Source organism: Athene noctua, chromosome 6 (assembly GCF_965140245.1).
Source record: "Athene noctua chromosome 6, bAthNoc1.hap1.1, whole genome shotgun sequence".
Classification (NCBI taxonomy): domain Eukaryota; kingdom Metazoa; phylum Chordata; class Aves; order Strigiformes; family Strigidae; genus Athene; species Athene noctua.
Window position 1 is genome coordinate 16,934,649 of NC_134042.1, and position 21,306 is coordinate 16,955,954.

The following is a 21,306-nucleotide window of genomic DNA, read 5'->3' on the forward strand; positions in this document are numbered from 1 at the left end:
GGAAGGTCTCAAAAAAAAATGCAACCAAAAGTCCCTGAAGTCTTGGAATTGTCCTGTACAGGCAAGAGAACAGAAGTGCAAATGGAACAGATATATAGGATCTCTGTATACCTCACCATGAGAAACACACTGATCCACAGCAGAAGGCTAGCAGTGGACACAAATTCATTTTTAGATAACAGTCAAAACTGCCATATTATATGTAATATATCTATGCAAAAGTTGGTGGTTGTTCCCCCGCTCCCAGTAAAAAGGGCTTTACTTTCAAAGAATGAATGGAAGTTCTAACGGAGTATACAAGACTGCAGAACATAAGCGCTTCCTTAAAATAATTTAGAAGAAGCTACTATGTAAACTAACCTGATGGGTCAGACATAGCAGAACTATCTGAGTAATTTTCTTCTTGTTTAGAGACCACCTGAAATCAGGAAAACAGATATATTGTAAACAGCACTTGAAATGCTTCTTATTGGCCCTTCTTGCTGCTTTGGTTGGCAGTATGTGGTTTAATTCTACAACCTTAGAAATAAAATTTTATGGCACTCACAATATAAAGTCCAACAAGCACTATGTTTTTGGTTTATTTTCATCTTTCATGTTATTACACCACCAAATTCAAGCGTTTTTTTTTCATTCCCTTTCAGCTGTACTTACTGCATTTGCTGGATGATCTGTAGCTAAACCAAAATCACCAATTTTGACATGATCATCTGAATCTAAAAAAATGTTCACAGGTTTCAAGTCTCTGTGGATCATTCCCTGTTACAGCAAAAGAACAAAAAAACCCCCCACAGAATATTAAACAACGAATACAATTCAAAATACAACTCTATAATACACTGGAAAACCATATTACATACTTTTATTACAGCACAAAATCTACTATATTAAGTCACTAATGATTAATTTTGAATTAAGACTATAGTCTGTAGCCCAGAAGCTAGAAACAAATTTCAGTGCTACCAGACACCTAACAAAGTGTTTTTAAAAGTGGTCAAATTTTTCTAACAAAGGGAAAAATGTGAAGTGGTTCATTATAAAATTCAAGTTTATGACAAAATATTCTAACCCCCTAAAACAGATTAACAATGGAAAGGGCAAGGAATGAACCTTGCTAATAAACACCCCAAAATGAATAGATATGAAGAAACCCATACAAAAAGAGGCATAATAGATATTATGGATAGGCCATAACTGTCATATTTACTTACCTTTTCATGGATGTAAGCCAATCCGTCTAAAATTTCTCGGAAAAGCCTCCAAAGCCGACCAGTATCTTCATATAATCCTTGGTCAATAGTGTCCCTTAATGTGCTCTTTTCACAATACTCCATCTGCATATGTAGGGGACAGAGGGAAGAAAGCATAGTTTTGTCAAGAGAAGAGACCATTGGAAACTTCTATCTGTGTGTATATTAATGCCTCATTCTGTAACACACAGTTCAGGAGTAGCACCAAAACATTCAGCTTTTAGGATTTTTCCTGAGAGCTGTCTTTTAGTTAGAAAACATGCATTCACTTATGGGTCCTAGCCCATTTTCTGGGACAATGGTACGTCATGTACTGACTACAAGAATAGTATATTCTCGAATATAAACATTAAAAAAAAAGGTGAAACCAGCCAAGCCATAATGTACGCTTAGGCCAAACTTCAAAGAATCTCTTCTTTATTTTACCTGGTGTCTTAACTGCTTATATTATGAATGTACGTAACATATGCAAACAACCTATTAAAATCTAATTCCATCTGACTGTATCTTCCTTTCAGACGAGCTCTGGCATTAAGCGCATTATAAAAAAATCGCACGTCACCACAAAACAGTTAGCTACAAACATCAACTTCTCCCAGAAACAGTCTAACTCTTAACACAAATAAAGTGTTGTCAGTAGTAAAACCTGAAGTTGCAAACCAATGGCTTTGCAGATTACTGTTGTCTGTTAAAAAAAGAAAGTGCATGCACAATATAGTGCCTTTGAAGAGAATGAGGAAGTTTTCATCTGTGAAATACAACTTCCCCTCTGGAAGTTAACACAGTACATTTCAACCCTGCATTGGGAATTAACACCATGATCAACCTCAAGAACACCTGCTACAGTGTTACAAGGCTGAGATGAATATTCTAAACAAATAATAAGCACAAGACAAAACAATGCTTTGGAAGCCACTGACTCAAAAAGGTTGGTAACCATCCAAACAACCTTTTTGTTGTCCTAAGGTTAGGTTGGGAGTTGTCAGCTTTTACTTGCAGACAAGCTACAATGGCTATCCCATTACACACTATGGCACTACAAAACTTTGCTCTCTGTAGACACAACTGTAGAGCCTTGGAAGGCATAAGAAGACACATGTGCTGCAGTGCCTTCCAACAGACAAACCTTTCAGAAAACCAGTCTGCTACAAAACCAACATTGAACTTAGTCTCATTTGCATTTTTTAAAAGGTCATTACTTTCCTCATGAAAGCCAGCAATTAATCTCTGCAGGTTGGAACAAACAGTATCCTTTCATCTAAAAACTGAAGGATGTTTGTACCTGAATGTATAGGTAATGCACGGTCTGAATGACTGGTGTCCTCTCTCCTCCTCCATGGCTATTCTTTTCATTGCCTTCTTCATCCTTTATCACAATAAAAGTAACAGAACAGTTAACTACTGGAAGCCTGCCAGAGGTTTTTTTTTTATGCATACTATTATTTTTTAATGGATGGAACACATCACTGAGAACTCATCTCCTATGCAAGGTTTGAACAACAACAAAATAATATATTGATATTTTGTAATGCCACTGCTTCTAAGTAAACTAGAAAAACAAGTGTGACCCAACTCTCATTTTCAAAGTGAGAATGAGTAACATTTTGCCATCATTCCACACTGCAGAAGACTGGATGAAACCTAAATCTCAAAAGTGTGTTACATTTAAAACAAAAATTAGAAACTTGAAACTAAAATATACAAAGCTTACTTAAATTAATGCTGCAATCCCTGCTCCCAACCAACAATTTTGATATAGTGTATTACAGTCACAAAAAATGCAGTGTATATTATTATATTATATATTGAAAGCTTTTTGATGCCAGTGTACATTACAACAGAAAGAGGAAGGAGATGAAGCTTTAATAAGAGCATTCTACAGATCATCAAGATTGGCAATGACAGATTCTAGATGCTGTAGAAATGTGTGCATTAGCTTTCTAGTGATACAGTGCACTGATTGATCACAGCAAGTGCTGTGATAAAATCTTAAAATCAACTAAAACCTTACACATTATTCTTACTTCCCATCTCTTGGCTGCTAGCAATACGTACTGTCACTGCTTTCAAGAAGTGGCTAGTATGAGCACGTATGTTGGGTTTATACCATCTGAAAGCAGAACAGAACTTCAACTTTCAGATGATGTAAGGCAATATATAAGGTTAACTGATAAATCATGTACATACTGAGGTGCTAAACTTGCAATAACTAGGCTTGTGACTACAAAGTGCAACTCATTTAGCTTAATGACCATTATGGGAAACAGAATCCAGATTAACTGCATCAGACTGAGTTCTATGGAATGCAGCTCATGATGGCACAACATTTACTCTGATGGAACATAACCTTATCTGGTTCTGTACTTACACCAGAAGTAAAACAAAACTCCCCAACTGATCAGCTTGCTTGCTGAAGACTATTTTAAGATCTCTTAATTTACATAGTTTTATCTTTATACTTACTGGAGGATGACCTTTACTGTTTTCATCTTCATTATCAAAAATTATTTCGCTTTCAGAATCTGTGGTTGGCCTGTTTAAAAAAAGAGAAAGAAAAAACCCAAAAGTTTTGGGTACCAAGAAATATTTACTAAGAAATCTGGAAACTATTTGCAGAAAAAAAAACAAACCTAAGCTTCTGTTTAAGACCTTCCACATGCCTTAAACAAAAATGCAAAACAACCCCCAAACCAGTATCCTGCTTGCAAAGCAACACTGCCTCTGACAGCCCAGTCTCTTAAAGGGAAGGTATGTATCTGTATCAGTAAAATTTAATTTCTGTATTCAATAAGCAAAACTGAGATAAGTTTACTTACTTAAACAATAAACCACCATGACTGAAAGAACCACTTCATACACAGAGACAGGTATGGAATGTTAATAAAAAAAATAAATAAAAAAGGACAAGTAAGGTATTTTTCAGAATTTGTAATACTTCTATTACTGTTTATTAAAAAATTTACTCTCAAGGTTAGAAGAGACAGTCCAATGTAAACAGTTACTCATTCTGACAAAGGATAAGAAACTTTCAGAAGCCTAAACCAAAACTTTACTCATACACTGACAGTTTTTAGCTGCAAATTTTCCTCTCCTTGGCTATCTAACTGCTGGCAAATACAGTTTTTTGAACTGGGAGACAGAACAAAAATACAGTGAACTACCTCTGAGAAAATAATGAGAATGATAAAAGACAAGCTTGGAAAAAAAAACTCGTCTCATGTTTCCTATACATCCAATACTGAAGCCTACTTACAGAAATGAATGTGAGAACACCCCATCACCATCATCATCATCATCACTGGACTCCTGATCAGCTCCACTGAATTTGTTGCTGGAAGATCTTTCACATGAAGTACTCCACTCAACTGAACTTGTCAAAACCGGAGGAGGAGCATTAGCTTCCACATCATTAGTCTCCTCAGTGGTAAGGATGAAGAGACCAGCTTTGATGGGCATTCTTTTCTCTTCAGCTGTTTCATAGGATGACACAGTGGGAACAGGACTTTCATGTTTTTCTATCCAAGCATTATAATACCTCACAATATTCTCATGGTTCAAGCGGGAAAGTAATGTTACTTCCCCCTTAATCCTCCGAAATTGCTTGCTGGCAGGGTTTATGCGGATGCGTTTCACGGCGTAATAGCAACCATCAAGCTTATTTCTCACCTGCAAAATTCAAATCCATCTAAAGTCAAATGCTTAGAAATGCCTTAAGAGTAGAGGTGGAAGTAGAATAATTCCATGGAAGAGGAAGTTTTCCCTCCACCTGGAAAATGACTACAATTCAAATGCAAGCTTCCTAATATTGACAGGTTTCTTCCCAGACTCCCAGCAACTTCTTGCAAAACTTATCAGCCTATTCAATTCCAGATAAAAAAACCACAACACTGGCACAGCACACTGGAAGACAATAAATAATACCACGCAAACATTGAATATATCGTTTAACTTCAGATAAAACACACACATCCCCCAGAAGGATTCCATAGCGGTAAATATTTTTTATACCATACCTTGATAACTGCTCCAAAAGCCCCTTTGCCAAGTAATTTCAGTTCTTCGAATTCGTTGTAGTACCGCGAAAATTGTCTCTGTGTTTCTGTGAAGAATGAAGCGCTGGATATCTGATTGCTGGGTACAACTGTCTCGATGCAATCTATACCTGCTGAATCTGTAATGAGGGTACAAAGGTTACCACCGCTGCCAGTATGGGGATAAGGCACAAGGGTCTGTCAAATAAGCATCAGGAAGAAGACAAAACCAGAATAACTTCAAGTGAAACTAAAATCTAAAATATAGAAGCGCTTTGCTGTGTAAAACTCTGGTACGTGCCTGAACCTTAATACCATTTTTAAACAAAGGAACGGATTCAAACAAGAATGTAAGGAGGAAAGAAGTCTCATTTGAACAGCACCTTTCGAGAACAATGTTTAAGTGTGACATTTACACCATACAGGAGGTGGATGAATTTACAGGTTTAATGAAAGCTAATGCTGATGAGACAACAGTAGTTAGTCCACCCAAGCCAGTCAGGGATATAGAAGTTAAAGAACCTACTAGCTTTTAAGGTAGTTAAAAGGCAGTCTTGAAGCTCTACCACAGCTCAATTTTTCTGTTACTGCAGGCATGTAGTCCACTTTTTTAGCAGAATATGGAAAGAACCAAGTTTCTTACCATCCAGATTTTCTTCAGCCACAGGTATTTTCATTCGTGGAATGTTTATAAAACTATGTTGTAACAACTGCTGAGGAGTCCATCTTTCCTTATCTTCCAAGCAAACACATCTGTTAGCAAACCAACAAGAGACCTGTACAAAGATCTATTCCTTATCAGGTCTAAATGTTCAAAGAGGTCTCCTTATCTTTAAGAAGTTATCACCTTTATCATTCAGATGGGAATCAGAAGCAAAGACAGACTAAATGACTTATTTACAGTGACACACAAAGTTGGTGGCAGGGCAGAGAAAAAGAGTGCACCAGACCTGTTCTCCCATATCCCAGATTAGCAGCCTAAACCATGAGGGAGCAATCACCTCTTCACTAAAAACTGTAACTAGTGACACAGGGGGAAATGTAGATGTTCTTTCAAAAAACTGTTCAAGTCTTTAAAAAAAAAAAAAAATATCAAAGACAAAAAGATACAGGAATGCAACAAACATACTTTTCCAGAAAGTCTTGGAAGTCAGCAGGTAAATTGGTAGGAACAGCAACTGGATATTCCTTGGTTACTTGGCCCTGGCTGAGCGAAAGCAGAAGCAAGCCCAGACTCCATACATCTCCTTTCTTTCCAGGTTTGCTGGGAAGACCATCCTCACTAAAACGAACTTTGGTTTGCTCAAAAACATCTGCTTTGCAGATATCAGCTAAGCGCTTGGATATGCTGTAGTCTGTCACCTTGATGTTTCCTTCCGCATCTACTAGGACGCTGGAAGCACAAAGAACTTTGTGCACTACTGAATTATTGTGCAAGTAGTCGAGAGCTGACAAGATCTGGGTCACATAATGGCGCAACTGCTCAATTGGAACTGGAGTCTCTTTGTGTAAGTATGTAGAAAGGCTGCAACCACTTATGTGCTCCACTAAAATGTCCACCACAATTGAATCGTCCCGTTCTTTAAGGTTCATACATTTATAATGTACTATGTTTGGGTGACTTAGCTTCGTCAGTGAGCTGAACTCTGTTTCTGCACCCTGAAGCTGGTAGAGAAATACAACATAACATGCATTGTGTCATCTCATGAACAGACCACTACTAAAATATATAACATATACAAAATACATATAAAATATATGACATTGTCATTCTTTTCTGAAAATGAAGTATTGTACACAAGGGGCAAGAACAACTTTGGCTTCTGCCAGACAAGCTTGATTCTCTTTCTTCAGAATGTTAGTATTGTTTTATTTATGTATACTTGCAAATATACTCTCTTGCATTTATATTATTGTAAACGAACTCCCAAATAGCCCAACACACCCCTCTTCTTCTGTGGTGTAGATACTCTGAACACTAGCATCTTTAAGCTCATCACCACCCTCTCAAGTTTCATATAAACTAGCAGTCTCAAGAAAAGCACTGAACCCCACCCAACCTTTACTAAGCCAAATGCAAAATATGGGCATTACCTGTTTCTTACACTTCTCAATCTTTTCTATTTCATTATTTGTAAGAAGCCTTCCCATCTTTTTTTGCCAGTGCAGAACCCATTCGTATATTAAAACAAAGTCTCCACTGCGAACTTCCAGGGCATTATAGACTGATTTACCAAGCTGTTCATCCTTGCCTATACACGAAGGAAGAGAAGAGGAACAGAGCTTCTTTTGTTTCCAAGGACTTGACAAGAGCTCTTGCAAATGCTAAACAAACACCAGTAAGCTTGCTTTCTACAGTTTTGGAAACATAAATCTACTTGCAACTAAACAAGATCCATACCTACATGGTAGGTATGAAAAATACCAGGTCTGATGAAGCCAAATGCTGTGTAGCAGTAGTCAAATGAAAGCAAAAGTACATTGGCAAAAAAATTGCTGCACATTTTGAAGAATTTCAGGTTTTAATAAATGAATGAATGCTATTTTTGCTGAGCAAATGCCGAGCTCTACACACAGTACCAAAATTGTTCATCCTCAAACTGCAAAATAATAAAATTCTCTTTGCTCCAGAGACTTTCAGGCTATTCATCCTCCCACTGAGGAAGTGCTATGTTGAAATGAACAATGAAAACATTTGATGGTCCATTCATATGGCCACTTCATGGCAGCCTTTCAACTCTGAAAGTCTCCTATCATTGCCTGTGTTTATGTTTTTGCTACAACCACTGCTTTTAGGCCTTTAATATTGGCAGCAGTGGAAGGAGAGTAAGTATGCATTTCTAATCCTATGCTTATCACTGGTTTCACTGAAAGGTAAATGACTTCTTGCTTGGTAGCCATGTGTAGCTGACAAGCTATTCACATTTAAAGGCAAAGAGTCTTCAGTATTATTTGAATTATGTAGAGAATATAAAATGTTAAGAAGGTGGGGGTTTTTTTGGTATGGCTATTCCATTATGTATTTGTATACGGAGAAGAATGTTTTTACTTAAAATAGTCTTAAGAAAATATATTTACCACAAAGTAACTTTTCCTTTCCCACTCTTGACTGATATTTCACGATCCACAACAAATTCTCTCCACCCTTGCTGCTTGTACCAGTCGACATTAAGTTCTCCCTCTCAAATAAACCAAACCCAAACCAGCCCAAAGTCCAGCATTTCAAGCTGCAATTGTAATTTTGTTTACCTAGACATTTTCCTTTATGGACAATAAGTTGTCCAGCACCACTTGTGTTGAAGTTCAAAACTTTGTCATTTCCAGGGGACTCTTCATTATTACTCATGGAAAGCTGGCGTTCCCGTCTGCAATGTGAACAGAACATTTTTCTCCAACTCAAAAGACAGTATTGTTGCAGTCCCTAAAGATATCAATTCTGCAAGAGGATTAGCTTTCAGAGTTTTTTGCATTCAATGATAATATCCATTAATTTCAAAGATACTGAGTTAGTGCCAAGATGTATGTCTGATTAGAAGCTCAGCATTTTAGCAGCAACATCATGCTGCACTGGGCCTCTATACTTAAAGCCAGGAGTTGAATCCAGACCTTAAAGCTTCTGCATCTTAGGACAATTCCAGTTGGGGGTGGTGGGGGAGTGGGAATAAAAAAAGTAAACATACTACAGCTCTGAAAAATAGGTAAGTTTGACTTGATCTGCACTCTCTTTCAAAACATTACAAAATGCAAATATGTACAATTCTGGAAGTTCATTACAGCTTTAGCTTAATTATTTTTCCTGACTTGAAACGGGTTTCCCTTTTGCCTCCTTTACTACTCTAAACTCCTCCTTCAGGAAAAGGGATGTTCTGCAAAAGCTTTTAAAGCAAGTATGATTAGGGTGTTTCTTCTCACATGCATGTATAGAGCTGCACATGAGATAAGAGCGAGCTCAAGACTAACCCAAATCAGCCTCCATTACTTCTTGGTACAATCTATTTCGGAATTAACAGAAATGTCACCACTGTAAGACTATCCTCCAAATAAATGCAATCATGTATAGAGATCACAGGAATAAATGAAGGGTAACGCAGAAGCTCTTTCAAGGTAAATAAAGCACTACATAGTAAGGAAATGCCAGAGGGCATGTCTTATAAGTACTACATAAAGACAAAATATGCAAAGAAAGCATCTGGTTTTCCAAAACTCAAATACTTTTTAATAAATGAAATTATTTTAGATTTTAGTAATTTTCTAAAAGTTTGTGTCCCAACAGCCAAAAGTTCAGGCTTTATAAACAGCTGAAAATACTACATCGCTCTTCTCATGAAAAGAGACCTCAGAAAACTGAACATGTCTACTTTTTGCTTAACTCTAAATGGCATCGAAGTTTCAATATTTCAAAATTTTATTATTTTCACCATTGCTAAAAAAAGTAACCCCATATTTTTTCGGAGGGAGGTTGGTTTTTTGGGATTTTTTGGTTTTTAAAGTAAGAACATATATTAACTTTCCACAGAAATTCTTACAAGTCCATTGTATGTGTTCTGCATTAAAGCATATTAAACTTTTGAGACACTTGTCTTGTTCCACAAGCACAGACTGTCTTGTTCTGTTATACTAAGATTAGCAAGAAGATAGGAAGAGAGATTTATGGACTGTCAAACAATATGCAGAAACAACTGCCAAATATGACTTGGGATAGGCAAAGGGAAGAGGTGGCAACAAATGTCAAAGTAGGATAGATCAAAGATGAACTTCTTCAGGTATCTAGTGTTGCTGATAAATAACACAAAAACAATTTTGAACTCTATAGACAAGAAAAAACCTAGGAATACACTATTTCCATTAAAACAGCAGTCCAAATAACAAGTCATAAACATGATCTGAATCAAACCTAGGAAAATTAATACCAAGGTATCTTCACTGTCCTTGTTATATCAGCTATGAACACAGAAGAGGAGAAGAAGAAAAAAAAAAAAAATTTAAAAACGGCAAACCCGAACCTACCCATATCATCACCAATCCTAACCTAGATGAGTTGTGTACCAGCAAAAGAACCCTTCAGCAACATTCATCTTCCCTTCAATAAGCTGCTCTGCAAATGCAATCAGCATTATCCGATTCTCTGGCAGGGGACTTTACACCAATGTATCTTTACAGCAAATATTTTGAGATTAATATAAACTGTAATTTATTGTACTATTCCAAAACCTTCATTAACTGATGTAAAAAAATATTTTTTTGCTGCAACTGGCAACATAGTGCATATTTTTAAGAAACTAAGTAAGCCCTAACAGCCTTCCAATGATTGCCAAATACTTTCCAAGTTCAACTATGGGCCAAACCGACTCCCTTAATTGGAAAGTTCCCAAGTTATCCACAGCACATGAATTAGTTAAACCATGCCAAATGAGGGGGGTGAGGGTGGTGTGTTGCAGAAACCGAAGGGAATAGCTGAGCAACACGGCACATTACTCTCTTGCCTTCAAATTTCACTTTAAAATCTAATGTTTGAAAAAAAAATTAAAAATAAAAATATCCACATGCAAACTGACATACATACTTTGAACGTCCAGCTGAATTTGGTCGGTGTTTATTATTCATTCCATGTTCCAAACAGCTCCCATTTAAACTGGAAGCAACTCTATATCTTGCAGTATCTCTCCTGTGAGAATTTTCTTGACTTGTCAATGCAGCTATTTCCAAACGTTCCTATAAATCAGGAAAAACACCAAGTAACAAAAGAAACTGCTATCCTCAAAATACACAAGTATTTGACTATTATTCTGTGAAGTCACTCAGATCACAGAAGAAATAAGTTTCCATAATAAATGTATAATACATATGAGGCTGAGGAAGAAGTGCTGCAATTCAGTAAACACATTTCAGCACTGTCCATGGGCAAGAATGTAAAGATTCTTTACAATGAAACCAGAAACATTAACATACTAGCTTTTTTCTGTGTCTGTCTCAAAATATCCATCTCCATACACTGAAGATGCTAACTACTGAACTGTTATCCCTTACAATTGATTTTATTTCCAAAATAAACCCCATATAATCAAAAACCTATTTTAGCCTAGATCTATTAGAAGCACTGGATGAGAAAAGATGTCCAGGACAATTCAGTCAAGTAAATCTCTCAAATTTTTATAAGCATATGCCACTCTACTGGATAGAAGTTATTGCAATGGTTTTTGCACACTTGCTTAGAAAGAATACCTGTTTGGCAATCTCTTTCTTTTTTCTTTCTTCTCTTTTCTCTTCCTCCCTTCTCTGAATCTCATTAAGGATTTCACGTTGCTGAAATGAATTTTGGTTTTGTTAGAGGTGCAACAGTATATGCAATTCAACTGCTAATCTTACCCTCATTTAGAAAAAAAAAGCTATGATGCTGATTTTTCAAAAGTGTTAAAGAACTTGTGGATCTCACAAGAATAAAAAAAAAAAAGTCAAATTAGCTCTTTTGAGGAAGCCAACAACATCAATTGTATGATATAGGAGAACAGAATTGTAAAGAAAATTACTTCTACTGACAGACCCAACAATAAAGTTTCATACACAGAAAAAGCCAAAACATTATTTTAAAAAAAGAGCTATTCTATCCATATTCCCACAGTGTAAAGACCCCACACTACCAGTCTGTGAGACTCAGATAAATCCCCTTGTTCCTAGTGAAGAATGTATGTAGGTTAGATTAAATCCATTGCACTCTAGAGAAGTCTGTCACAGTGAACACTCCAGTCACCCTGTGTGTGAAGGCAGGCTTGATTACCTATCTGTCTGGCTAATACGTCCTAGTTTAAGACAGAATACACTTGTATATATATACATATTTGCTTACACTTTTGTATAAGGTCCTCTTTATAAGTGATTTTCACAGGATCAGGAATCAACATATAGGTTTGTTTCAGGCATGAATATTTCTCAGGGTTAAAAACACTTCATTAAAATATTACAATTGCAGCAGCAGATCATTCCTGTAGCACATACTGATCAACTCATACTGTATGACAGGTCTCACAAGTTAATAATTCACTAAAACCCACTACTGTGCAGGATAATTTACAAAATCATGATTGTTTATGTTAAGAATACAGGCTTATTCATACTTTAATTTATCTTACCTCCTGCTCCTCTCTTCTCTTAACTTCTTGTGCCCTACGCAATTCCTCCTGAGCCAGCCTTTCTTGTTCTTTTTGGTGATTTTTTAGCATTTCTTCATGAAAAGACTTGGAAGGTGGTTTATTATGCTCACTGAGAAATGACTGTACATGGTCAGCAAGTTCAAATATCATCACCTGAAAGAAAACAAACATGACATGCAGAGTTCAAAGAAAAATCAGATTGCATAGTAAAATGATACCCAACTTGAAAAAGCAATACAGTAGCAGTGTGACTGCTAATTTGTTACTTATCTGGGAAAATTTACCATATTTCAGTATTTTTGTCAGAACTATTAATAGAACTGCAACATGAAAAACCCCATACCACAGTAGCAAAGATGACAAAAATTACTGAGAGACAGCCAACTGCAAGCATATTCTTTTCTTAAAAAAAAAAAATAATATCCTTTTCTCATCTGCTTTTCGGCATATTTTTCTACCCACAATGATCTGTGTTTATGACATACATGCTACAACAGAATCCTTTGTGACTGTCTATTACTCTATCTATAGCTATGAAATAGTTACTTATTTCACTGCTAACAAAAAATAGGCTCCCCAATTAGAACTGTAAAGATACTTAAGGCATTCCACATTTGTATAACCACAACTACTAAAATAAGAACTGCACTGAAAACTCAGCTGAATTCTGTTACACGATTTGCTGGAATCAATTTTCAGTTACTGTTCACTTGAACTGGGTATGTACTGATGACCGATTCACCTGTCTGGGCTTAAGCTTTCATCAGTCTAGTAGCATCTAGTAGCGTTATTAATTCAAGCAATCTGTAACACTAACAGACCATTGTATCTCCAAAATCAAAGAACAGTATATCAGAAAGATGCATCCCAGCAGTCAGCAGGAGCACTGAGCAGGATTTGCATATATAGGTGGGAGAACAGCCAAACTAAACTGTACCATCTACCTGTAACAGGCTGACACTCCAAAGATTCTCAAACACTGAATCCCCTGCTTGAAAGTAAGAATGAAACCAGGAGGCAATTCAGAATGGAAAGAATAGCACAATATGTGTATACCTGACACATGCAAACTAAAATATCTTTCCTAGATTACTATTCAGAAAGCAAGGTGATCACGCATGCACACACATGTATAAAAAAAAGAAGATTCTCAACAATCAGAAAACCACAGTCTGCTGTTTAGTTTGACAGCTAACTGGGATATTTTTAGATTTTTCATATTGCACAATACACTTAAATAAAGAATACCTGTCAAGGCAGAGAGAACAGTAATCTCCCTTTCCCTGCAGAGACAGTAATTCAGGACTGCACTGTGTATATCATTTATCAAAAATGTGTATCATACATATAACTGAACACTGTATCTACACATTTCTGGAGCAACCACAATTCTTGCTTTGGAAAATTAACATTAGGAAAACCTAGGACACATTTGTAGCTCCTGTCAATGAGATCAGAAATCAAACAGGGATTTAAAGCCCTACAGGCCAACAGCTCTTCTGGGGTCAGTTGTGAACAGTCTGAGTATATATCACATGATTTAGAGGCTACTTAGAGACTTTGAACCTTGTTATTTCTATATCAATTCTATCAATTGTCCATATCACAGTCATTACAAAACAGAAAAAAAAAATCCAGAATACACTGTTAAACTGGTAATTTCCAAACACCCTGAAAATTTGAGGAAATTCTTGGTTATTGAACAGAATGAACAAAACAGTATCTGCTTAAAACAGTTCTTTTGAAAGTATCTGCAGAAAAACTGGCAGTCAAAGTAGAAGTATAGTAAAAAAGGTTTGATGGGCAAGACTGAACGACAGGCAACCCCTGACAAACCTGTACAGCTGACAGGCTTAGGAAACTGAAAGCAGAGTATTATCCCATTTCAGCATATAACAATTTCTACAGCTGTGTACTTCTCACTTTTAAAAAGGCAAATTGATCAAATGTGTTCACCTGTAACATTTCCAAATAGTGGTAAGAAACAGACCATAAACTGCTTTCACCAAGAATTCAATGTTTGCTAGTAATTCTTTGAGTCATTTCAGTCCTCAGCAACAATGGAAAGGTATTATCAATACCAAACATACTTGGGGACTTATAAAATCCCTTAAAATAGATACAAATTCTAAGCTTCACACTTTTCTCCATCTTTCTCTTTTTATCCTATTCAGGGGGAAGTAAAATATCACTATTCCTAGGCACAGCAGAAAAAAGGCACAATGGCATGGAGCGACCGTGCTACAGCCACAGAAGTCAACTGTCGAGCTGGCGTTATAACTAAGGTCTCTTGCCTTTCAGTTCAGCATTAGATGAACAACATCACACTGAAAAACTCCCCAGGTAATCACTGTTTGCTTAAGCAGGTATAGCCACTTACAATATTCAAATTAATCTGAACAGCGCAGAAAGCTCTCAATTTTAGTCAGTACTGCTTTTCATACTATGAAATAACTCTGGGAATAGCATGAACCTTTAAATCTGCCTTTAAACAGGGATAAAGCCTGCACTATTTACACATGCACTGTATTTTAAGATCAGGCATATTCCGAACTTTCATTAATTAGAAACATTGTTAAGAAAGTCAGTCTCTCCTTCCTCAGGAGCAATGCAACTTTGCATGTCCAATGTGGATGTATTCCATTATATTATACCACACATGTTTTTAGAACTACTTAGGTCCAGAGCATATTTCTCAAGGAAGTGAAAAGCTCTTACCTCTCCGCAGCGCTGTTTTGCCAGTTCAGCTAGTCTGAATTTTAATTCACTTATTTTCTCATTTGATAAGCCTTTTGAATTTTTTAGTTGTATTTCAGGGACACTGGGAGACAGAAACAAAACGTAAAAAAGTCCTCGTTAGAAAAACAGTGTAAAAAGCAACAGAATGTTAATAAAAACGGTGGGTGAGGGAAAAGGAATGGAGTTCATAGTCACCTGACAATTAGTCAATGCTCAAATAAGTGGTACATAAATATTGCTTATACAATATAGAATAAAGCCAGAAATACTGTTTTATATTCCCCACCATCAACATTTCCGGCTGCAGATTACTTGCCAGTTATACTTAACAGAACTACCAAAGAAACCCTGCAGACTCTTGTAATTCATCTCTCAATCAGTAGTTTACTTAATAGTCCTTTAAAAATAATACTAGTGTAACATTTAGGTGTTTAAAATTTGTCACCACTATACAGGTTACACAAATCTAAAGAAACATAAGAAAAACGCTAAATTTTTAAAAGGTTTAAGATAAAGTAAACAAGTAAAATGTCTGTATCTGTGCTATCTCAAAAAAAAAAAATTGAGTGATTATTCTGTCCTGTGTTACAGGGTTGAGCACTTCCCTTGTATACCACTCACGCCACAGCACAAATGGATGGGCTAAAGGGAGTTATGCTTTGGACACAACTAGTGGCAAAAGGACTGAACAAAATGGGGGACAGTGCAACACTTAACCCAGAAATTACTTGCCAACCCAAAATGCTGGGAGGGGGCTGATCACCTGCAATTCTGTTTACATTCTCTATGGAGAACTCTTCCAAAAGGCTAATCCAGCAGAAAACAGGAACAGCAGGTACAACTAAGACAGCAGATTGTCCCTCTCTCAGCAGGTCATGAGCTGAAAAAGTTTAAAAAGGGCACTAAGATGCTAGCAGGTATACCTGTGTTTACGTCTCTCCAAGGTACAGACTGAGTCTGCAGTCTTGCACTGACAAATGCATCCCTGTTTTTCTCCACTGCACAAAAGACCACATCCAATTCAGGTGCCAAATGTTATAGTTGCTTTTTTATAAAATACCACAGGCTTAACAAATACTGACTTGCAGAAAGCAAGAATAAGACTGATGAATAAAACTACATGTTTTTTTAACTTACACTTTACTTTGGAAAACAAAGTAAAATATTCAGAGAAAAAATGTTGTATTTTAATGTTCACTCACATATCAGGGTAACTATGTGGACACTTGACCCACAGATCGACTTTGGCATATACTTCATTATCACCAGTCAATCCCTGAGGACGCAGAACTAAATTAATTTCAGGAGGTTGCCGTACCTAAAAAGGGAAGCAAAACTTTTGATTTAAAAGAGATTTTTGTTTTCTTTTAATGAAAGCACACAACTCTCACAACACATATTATGGCAGAATTCAGGTTAGACCATCCAAACCACAGAAAAAAAAAATAATGTATTGACATTGCTCAATAAGAGTGAACTGGTTCACTGATTATCACAGTTTATCCAGTATATTTTTTAGAACTTCTTCAGATAAGTAGTTACAGTTATTAGAAAGATGATTCAGGTGAGCAAAAATGAGGTTTTATAATAAAACCGTTGTATCCTGCTTACTGTAGGCTAGTAGTAGGAAAAAATTAAATAAACATAACAGATTATTTATGGAATATTACAAATTAAAGCATTCATTATAAGAATAGTATTGTTTCTTTTGTGTTTGTTTTAGATCACTAACAATCATCAGTCAATATTTTAGTTTCTGACATGGCAATAGATGATGACATCACATCTATATACCGCTTGTGTAGCCAAACAAAGGGATAGTGATTTTTTTGTACTTATATTTTTAGTCTTAGCATAAAACAGAATTTTAACAAGTATTGCTTTTCCTGCCCATCCTGTTCAAATTGCCTACGCAAAATCACAACAAAGTAAAACATACCCATATAAACATTCTAACCTTTTTATTATCAATTAGAACACGATTTAAAAAAACAAAACCAAAAAAAAAAAAACAAAAACAAAAACAAAAAAACCCCACCACGAATAACTGAGACCTTAGTAACATGACAAATAGGTAGGGAAATAAGAACACATGGAATAGCAAATATGGAAATGGGTTAAAAGATGGTCACTATCCCCTCTATTTTCCCTTTGGATTTACAGCAGGGAAAAGAACAGCTGAATCAAGAGGACGTCAGGTATAAATTTAATAGGGAGCAAGGTCTGCAACACCTCTGAAAACCCAGCAAATTACACTGTCCACATCAAACTCGGGGGTGGGGGGGGTGGGAGTTGCAGGTTGCTGCAAGAATTTTAAGTTCAGGTTTATGGCAGAAAAAAAAAAGACAGCAGGGGCTATGATATATCTTGTAGAAACTAAAGACAAAAGAAGTGCAGTGGTTTGAACCCGGCTGACAGCCAAACACCACGAAGCCATACACCCACCCTCCCCTGCCTGGGGAATCCGGGACAGATTGTAGGCTGAGATAAAAGCAGTTTAATAATTGTAATAATATAATAATAAGAAAGTACAAAAAGGTAACACACAACTCGATTGCTCACCACCCGCCAACTGATACCCAACCTGTTCCCAGCTAGTGATCCCGAAATAGCAAAAATCCCAAAGCCACAATCCCAGGAGCAAAAGAGAACCCCCACATTCCTGGCACCCCTCCTCTATATACGGAGCATGAGGTGGAATATTTCACTGGCCAGTTTGGGTCCAGGGCTCTGGCTGTGCCCCCTCCCAGCTTCTTGTACACCTGCACACGGGCAGGACATGGGGAGCTACAAAGTACTTGATCTCTTCGCAAGAACTGAAAACATCAGCGTATTATCAGGATTCTTCTTGTACCAAATCTCATACTGAAGTAGCACTATTTTAGCTACTAAGGAGAAAAATTAACTCTATCCCAGCCAAAATCCGGACAAGAATGTAAAAAGAAACATTAGTAGTGAACTTGGGGAACTGAAAAGGGGAACTGAAAAGCGTGACCAGTACCTCCAGGTACAGGAAAACAGTGCCACAGGTGCAGCTGAAAAAAAAATTATCAAGGAGATATTGTGGATATAGAACGGAAATGAAAGAGAGTAGTGAGCACTCGACCTGAGCATTAATTGGTTGTGATTAAAACCCACAACAATATAAAAATTAAAGTATTACGTTATTACGGTGACAGCCACAGTTTGAGTAAACCACAGTACACAACAAATATGCAGAGATCAGCAACCTGGACACCGATGAGACGATTAAGCAGGTATGTAATTAGTCGGTTAAGGGATAAATTAAGAAGCTATTTAAAAAAAACCCACAACCCTGACAATTAATTAACATGCAGGTTATGCGCACAGCAGTAATTACGGCGCGAACGCATCGACCTAGAGGATGAACTGCGAAGGCCGCCAGCTACAGGGCTGCCAGCCGGCGGGCGAGGCGGCGGGCGACAGCCAGAGGCAGGAGGCGCCCGGCACGACCCGCACCACCAGCGCCCGCCGCCTGCCCCGCGGCCCCGCCCGGCCTCCCGCCGCTGCACCCCGCCACCCGCGGGGAAGCGGAAAGAGCGGGCCTGCCCCTCCCGCCGTCACCGGCGGCCGCGGACAGGGCGCCCCGGCCAGCCCGGCGCAAGCAGCGGGAGCCCCACTCGCTACCTTCCAGGCCTGGCTCTGCCGCAGATCCTGGAAGTCCTGCCCGTAAATGGACTCCAGCACCTGGAGCTCGTTCTCCTGCCGCAGCTGGTAGCTCTCGGCCGGCTCCGCGGCTGCCTCCGCCGGCAGCTGCCGCGCCCCGGTCGCCCGGGCCATGTCAGCTCCCCGGGCGGGGGCGGGCGGCCGCCATGGCGGGCGGCACCGCGGCGCTGCCACCCTGCAAGTGGCGCCCGCCCAGCGACGGCCGAGCTCCGCCGCGCCCCGGCACCGCCTCCGCGGCGGAGAGAGGCGGAGCCGGGGGGGCCGGGGCTCGGTGCTGCGTCCGGTGACGACGGCTGCGGGAAGGGCCGGGGCTCGGGCCGGTCCCGCGGCGGCCTCGGCGTCGCGTCAGCGCCGGGCCATGCAGGGCCGCGAACCCGACGGCTCCCGGCGGCCCTTCTGGGGCTCTGCCGCCCCGGGAGGGACCGCGACATATCGCCCACCGCTGCCGTCGTGCCGTACTCGGGCCCCGCGGCCGCTCGTGGTCCCGTCTGGGCCGTCCTCCCAGCAGGGTAGGCCCAGGGTAGCGGTGCCTCACAGAACCGCGGAGTATCTCGAGTTGGAAGAGACCGACACGGATCGTCGAGCCCAACTCCCTGCTCCTCGCTGGGCTGCCTAAAACTAAACCGTGCGACCGAGAGCGGCATCCAGCCGCTCCTTGAACTCTGCCGGGCCTGGTGCCGTGACTGCTTCCCTGGGGAGCCTGCGGCAGAGGCCCACCACCCTCCCAGGCAAGAACCTGTCCCTCATGTCCAGTCTGATCCGCCCCGGGATATGCCTCCAGGTCAATCTGCAAATACAGAGATATGCACCAAATACGAGTAGTTACGGTGCGGATTGTTTTTCATAGACCTTGAGAAAGATTTGTGAAGGGGAAAAACTACAAACTTCAGAACAAGTTTCATGCCGAGCTGTGGCAGTTTATGTGGAAACTAAAAGATGTTTCCATTGATGATTGCTTTAACCGCTCCCAGAGGTGGAGCGTGAGCAGCCTGCCTTTGGCAGGTTGAACTGCAAACCCAGTGGGGCCAGGCCCTGTGAGCACCCTCTTAGCCCCTGGTCCTCCTTGGTGGGACTGGCCGGAGAGAAGCAGCTGGGGGTTCTCAGGGGAGCGGTGGAAAGCAGGGAAGAAAATGTACTTCTCCTCAGGCACTTCCAAGTGGTAATTACCAAACAGAGGGATTGCCACAAGATGATACAGCCTTTAAAGTTTTGGGATCTTAATAAAAAAACCCCAAGTATATTCATACATACAAGCTTATTTATTAGGTGTGTAATCCCCAGGCAAAGAAAAATGCTGCAGTAGTCTGTGGCTTGCTACCACGCACCCATACACTATACTGAGGTGATTTCATTTGTAAGGAAATGTAGGAAACAAGTGGGATCCACTGAAACTGAATGAACTGAATCTTGGAGTTTTCCTCCTGCCTGAGACCTAGTTGTGTTCATACCAGGATCCTCCATTTGTTATATTATCTTGCCCCTAAAGATCAAATTCAGTTATTTTAATTGAAAAAAACCCCAAACGGTTTCAGAGCCATACTTGCATTATTTTAAATCTCTACTGTTGCAGCATAATGGACTCAATTTTTCTTCACTTTTGTGATTGCATAAAAAAATCTTCTGAGGCTTTTCCTTATTTTACTTAAAATAGAGTTATCTTCACTTCCTGAGCTTTTTGTTACAGATAGACCACTTAAAGAGGGACTTACTCTAAGGAGTAGTTTCTGTAGCCCTCAATTTGTCCATCTGAAATTGAAAGCTTGTTACCTGCATACTTTTGTTTATCTTTTCATTTCACTTAAACTAAATTCTTATGGTCCCAGCTGGGTTTATAATTTATTGAGTAGTTTCATAATGTCATTAGTATCTAACCAAAACTAACTCTTAAACTGTATCACTGTTCTGATGGTGTTCTCTGTTGCTTACCATGTCTGGGAATGCCTGGAAGGTGCCTTTAATGGTAGCTGTTTTCTTTCTCACTCTCTCTCTTTTTTTTTTTTTTTTTTTTTTTTTTTATGGGAAATGCATGATCAAAGCTGTGTAGTGTTTATCTAACAACAAGAGAGATTTCTTTTTGCACAGTTAAGTGTGGCCTGGGGCACTGTAACTGTCCACTAGAGTTTCTTGTACCTTCTTGGAGCTATTATTTGACTCATTTATAAATTTGTATAAATTGTCTGAGTTCAAGAATGGAAATCAAAGTTTCTAGGCCTCATTCATCTTCTCACACAAAGACACAGCAAGAATGGCCAATTTGAAAATATGGTGCAGTAAGTAATTAAGAAGCTTCAGCTTTAACAGAAATTACGGATTTACCCTTTCCAAGCACTTTGTGTGGGACACACAGTCCAGCACGTGGAAACTTCTCCCATGTTACATTGTTTAACAGTGGGTGGGTCAAGGTAACATTATGCACTGTAAAAGCTGTTCTCGCTCTGTGACTTGACAAAA

General features: G+C 38.9%; 1 protein-coding gene across 4 annotated transcripts in view; it reads right to left on the bottom strand.

Moving 5' to 3' along the window:
• Window positions 1–19,134, bottom strand: part of EIF2AK4 (eukaryotic translation initiation factor 2 alpha kinase 4) — a 42,090-nt gene extending 22,956 nt beyond the window's left edge. For 2 of the 4 annotated variants that reach the window (XR_012633869.1, XM_074909773.1), the window contains exons 1-17: window positions 18,817–19,134; window positions 16,371–16,486; window positions 15,148–15,250; window positions 12,409–12,582; window positions 11,504–11,584; window positions 10,845–10,993; window positions 8,531–8,646; window positions 7,376–7,533; window positions 6,411–6,946; window positions 5,925–6,034; window positions 5,264–5,421; window positions 4,504–4,916; window positions 3,714–3,783; window positions 2,533–2,616; window positions 1,212–1,334; window positions 655–759; window positions 361–418 (exon numbers count right to left, since the gene is read on the bottom strand). Coding sequence is in view for 3 of the 4 variants with exons in the window: in XM_074909773.1 (XP_074765874.1) it covers window positions 361–418; window positions 655–759; window positions 1,212–1,334; window positions 2,533–2,616; window positions 3,714–3,783; window positions 4,504–4,916; window positions 5,264–5,421; window positions 5,925–6,034; window positions 6,411–6,946; window positions 7,376–7,533; window positions 8,531–8,646; window positions 10,845–10,993; window positions 11,504–11,584; window positions 12,409–12,582; window positions 15,148–15,250; window positions 16,371–16,486; window positions 18,817–18,969 (2,707 nt within the window). In the remaining variant the exon portion in view is untranslated. Of the gene's footprint in view, window positions 1–360; window positions 419–654; window positions 760–1,211; window positions 1,335–2,532; window positions 2,617–3,713; window positions 3,784–4,503; window positions 4,917–5,263; window positions 5,422–5,924; window positions 6,035–6,410; window positions 6,947–7,375; window positions 7,534–8,530; window positions 8,647–10,844; window positions 10,994–11,503; window positions 11,585–12,408; window positions 12,583–15,147; window positions 15,251–15,931; window positions 16,049–16,370; window positions 16,487–18,816 lie in introns of those variants that run through there. The other 2 variants (XM_074909771.1, XM_074909772.1) reach the window with 2 other exon arrangements.
• Window positions 19,135–21,306: the final 2,172 nt, after the last annotated feature.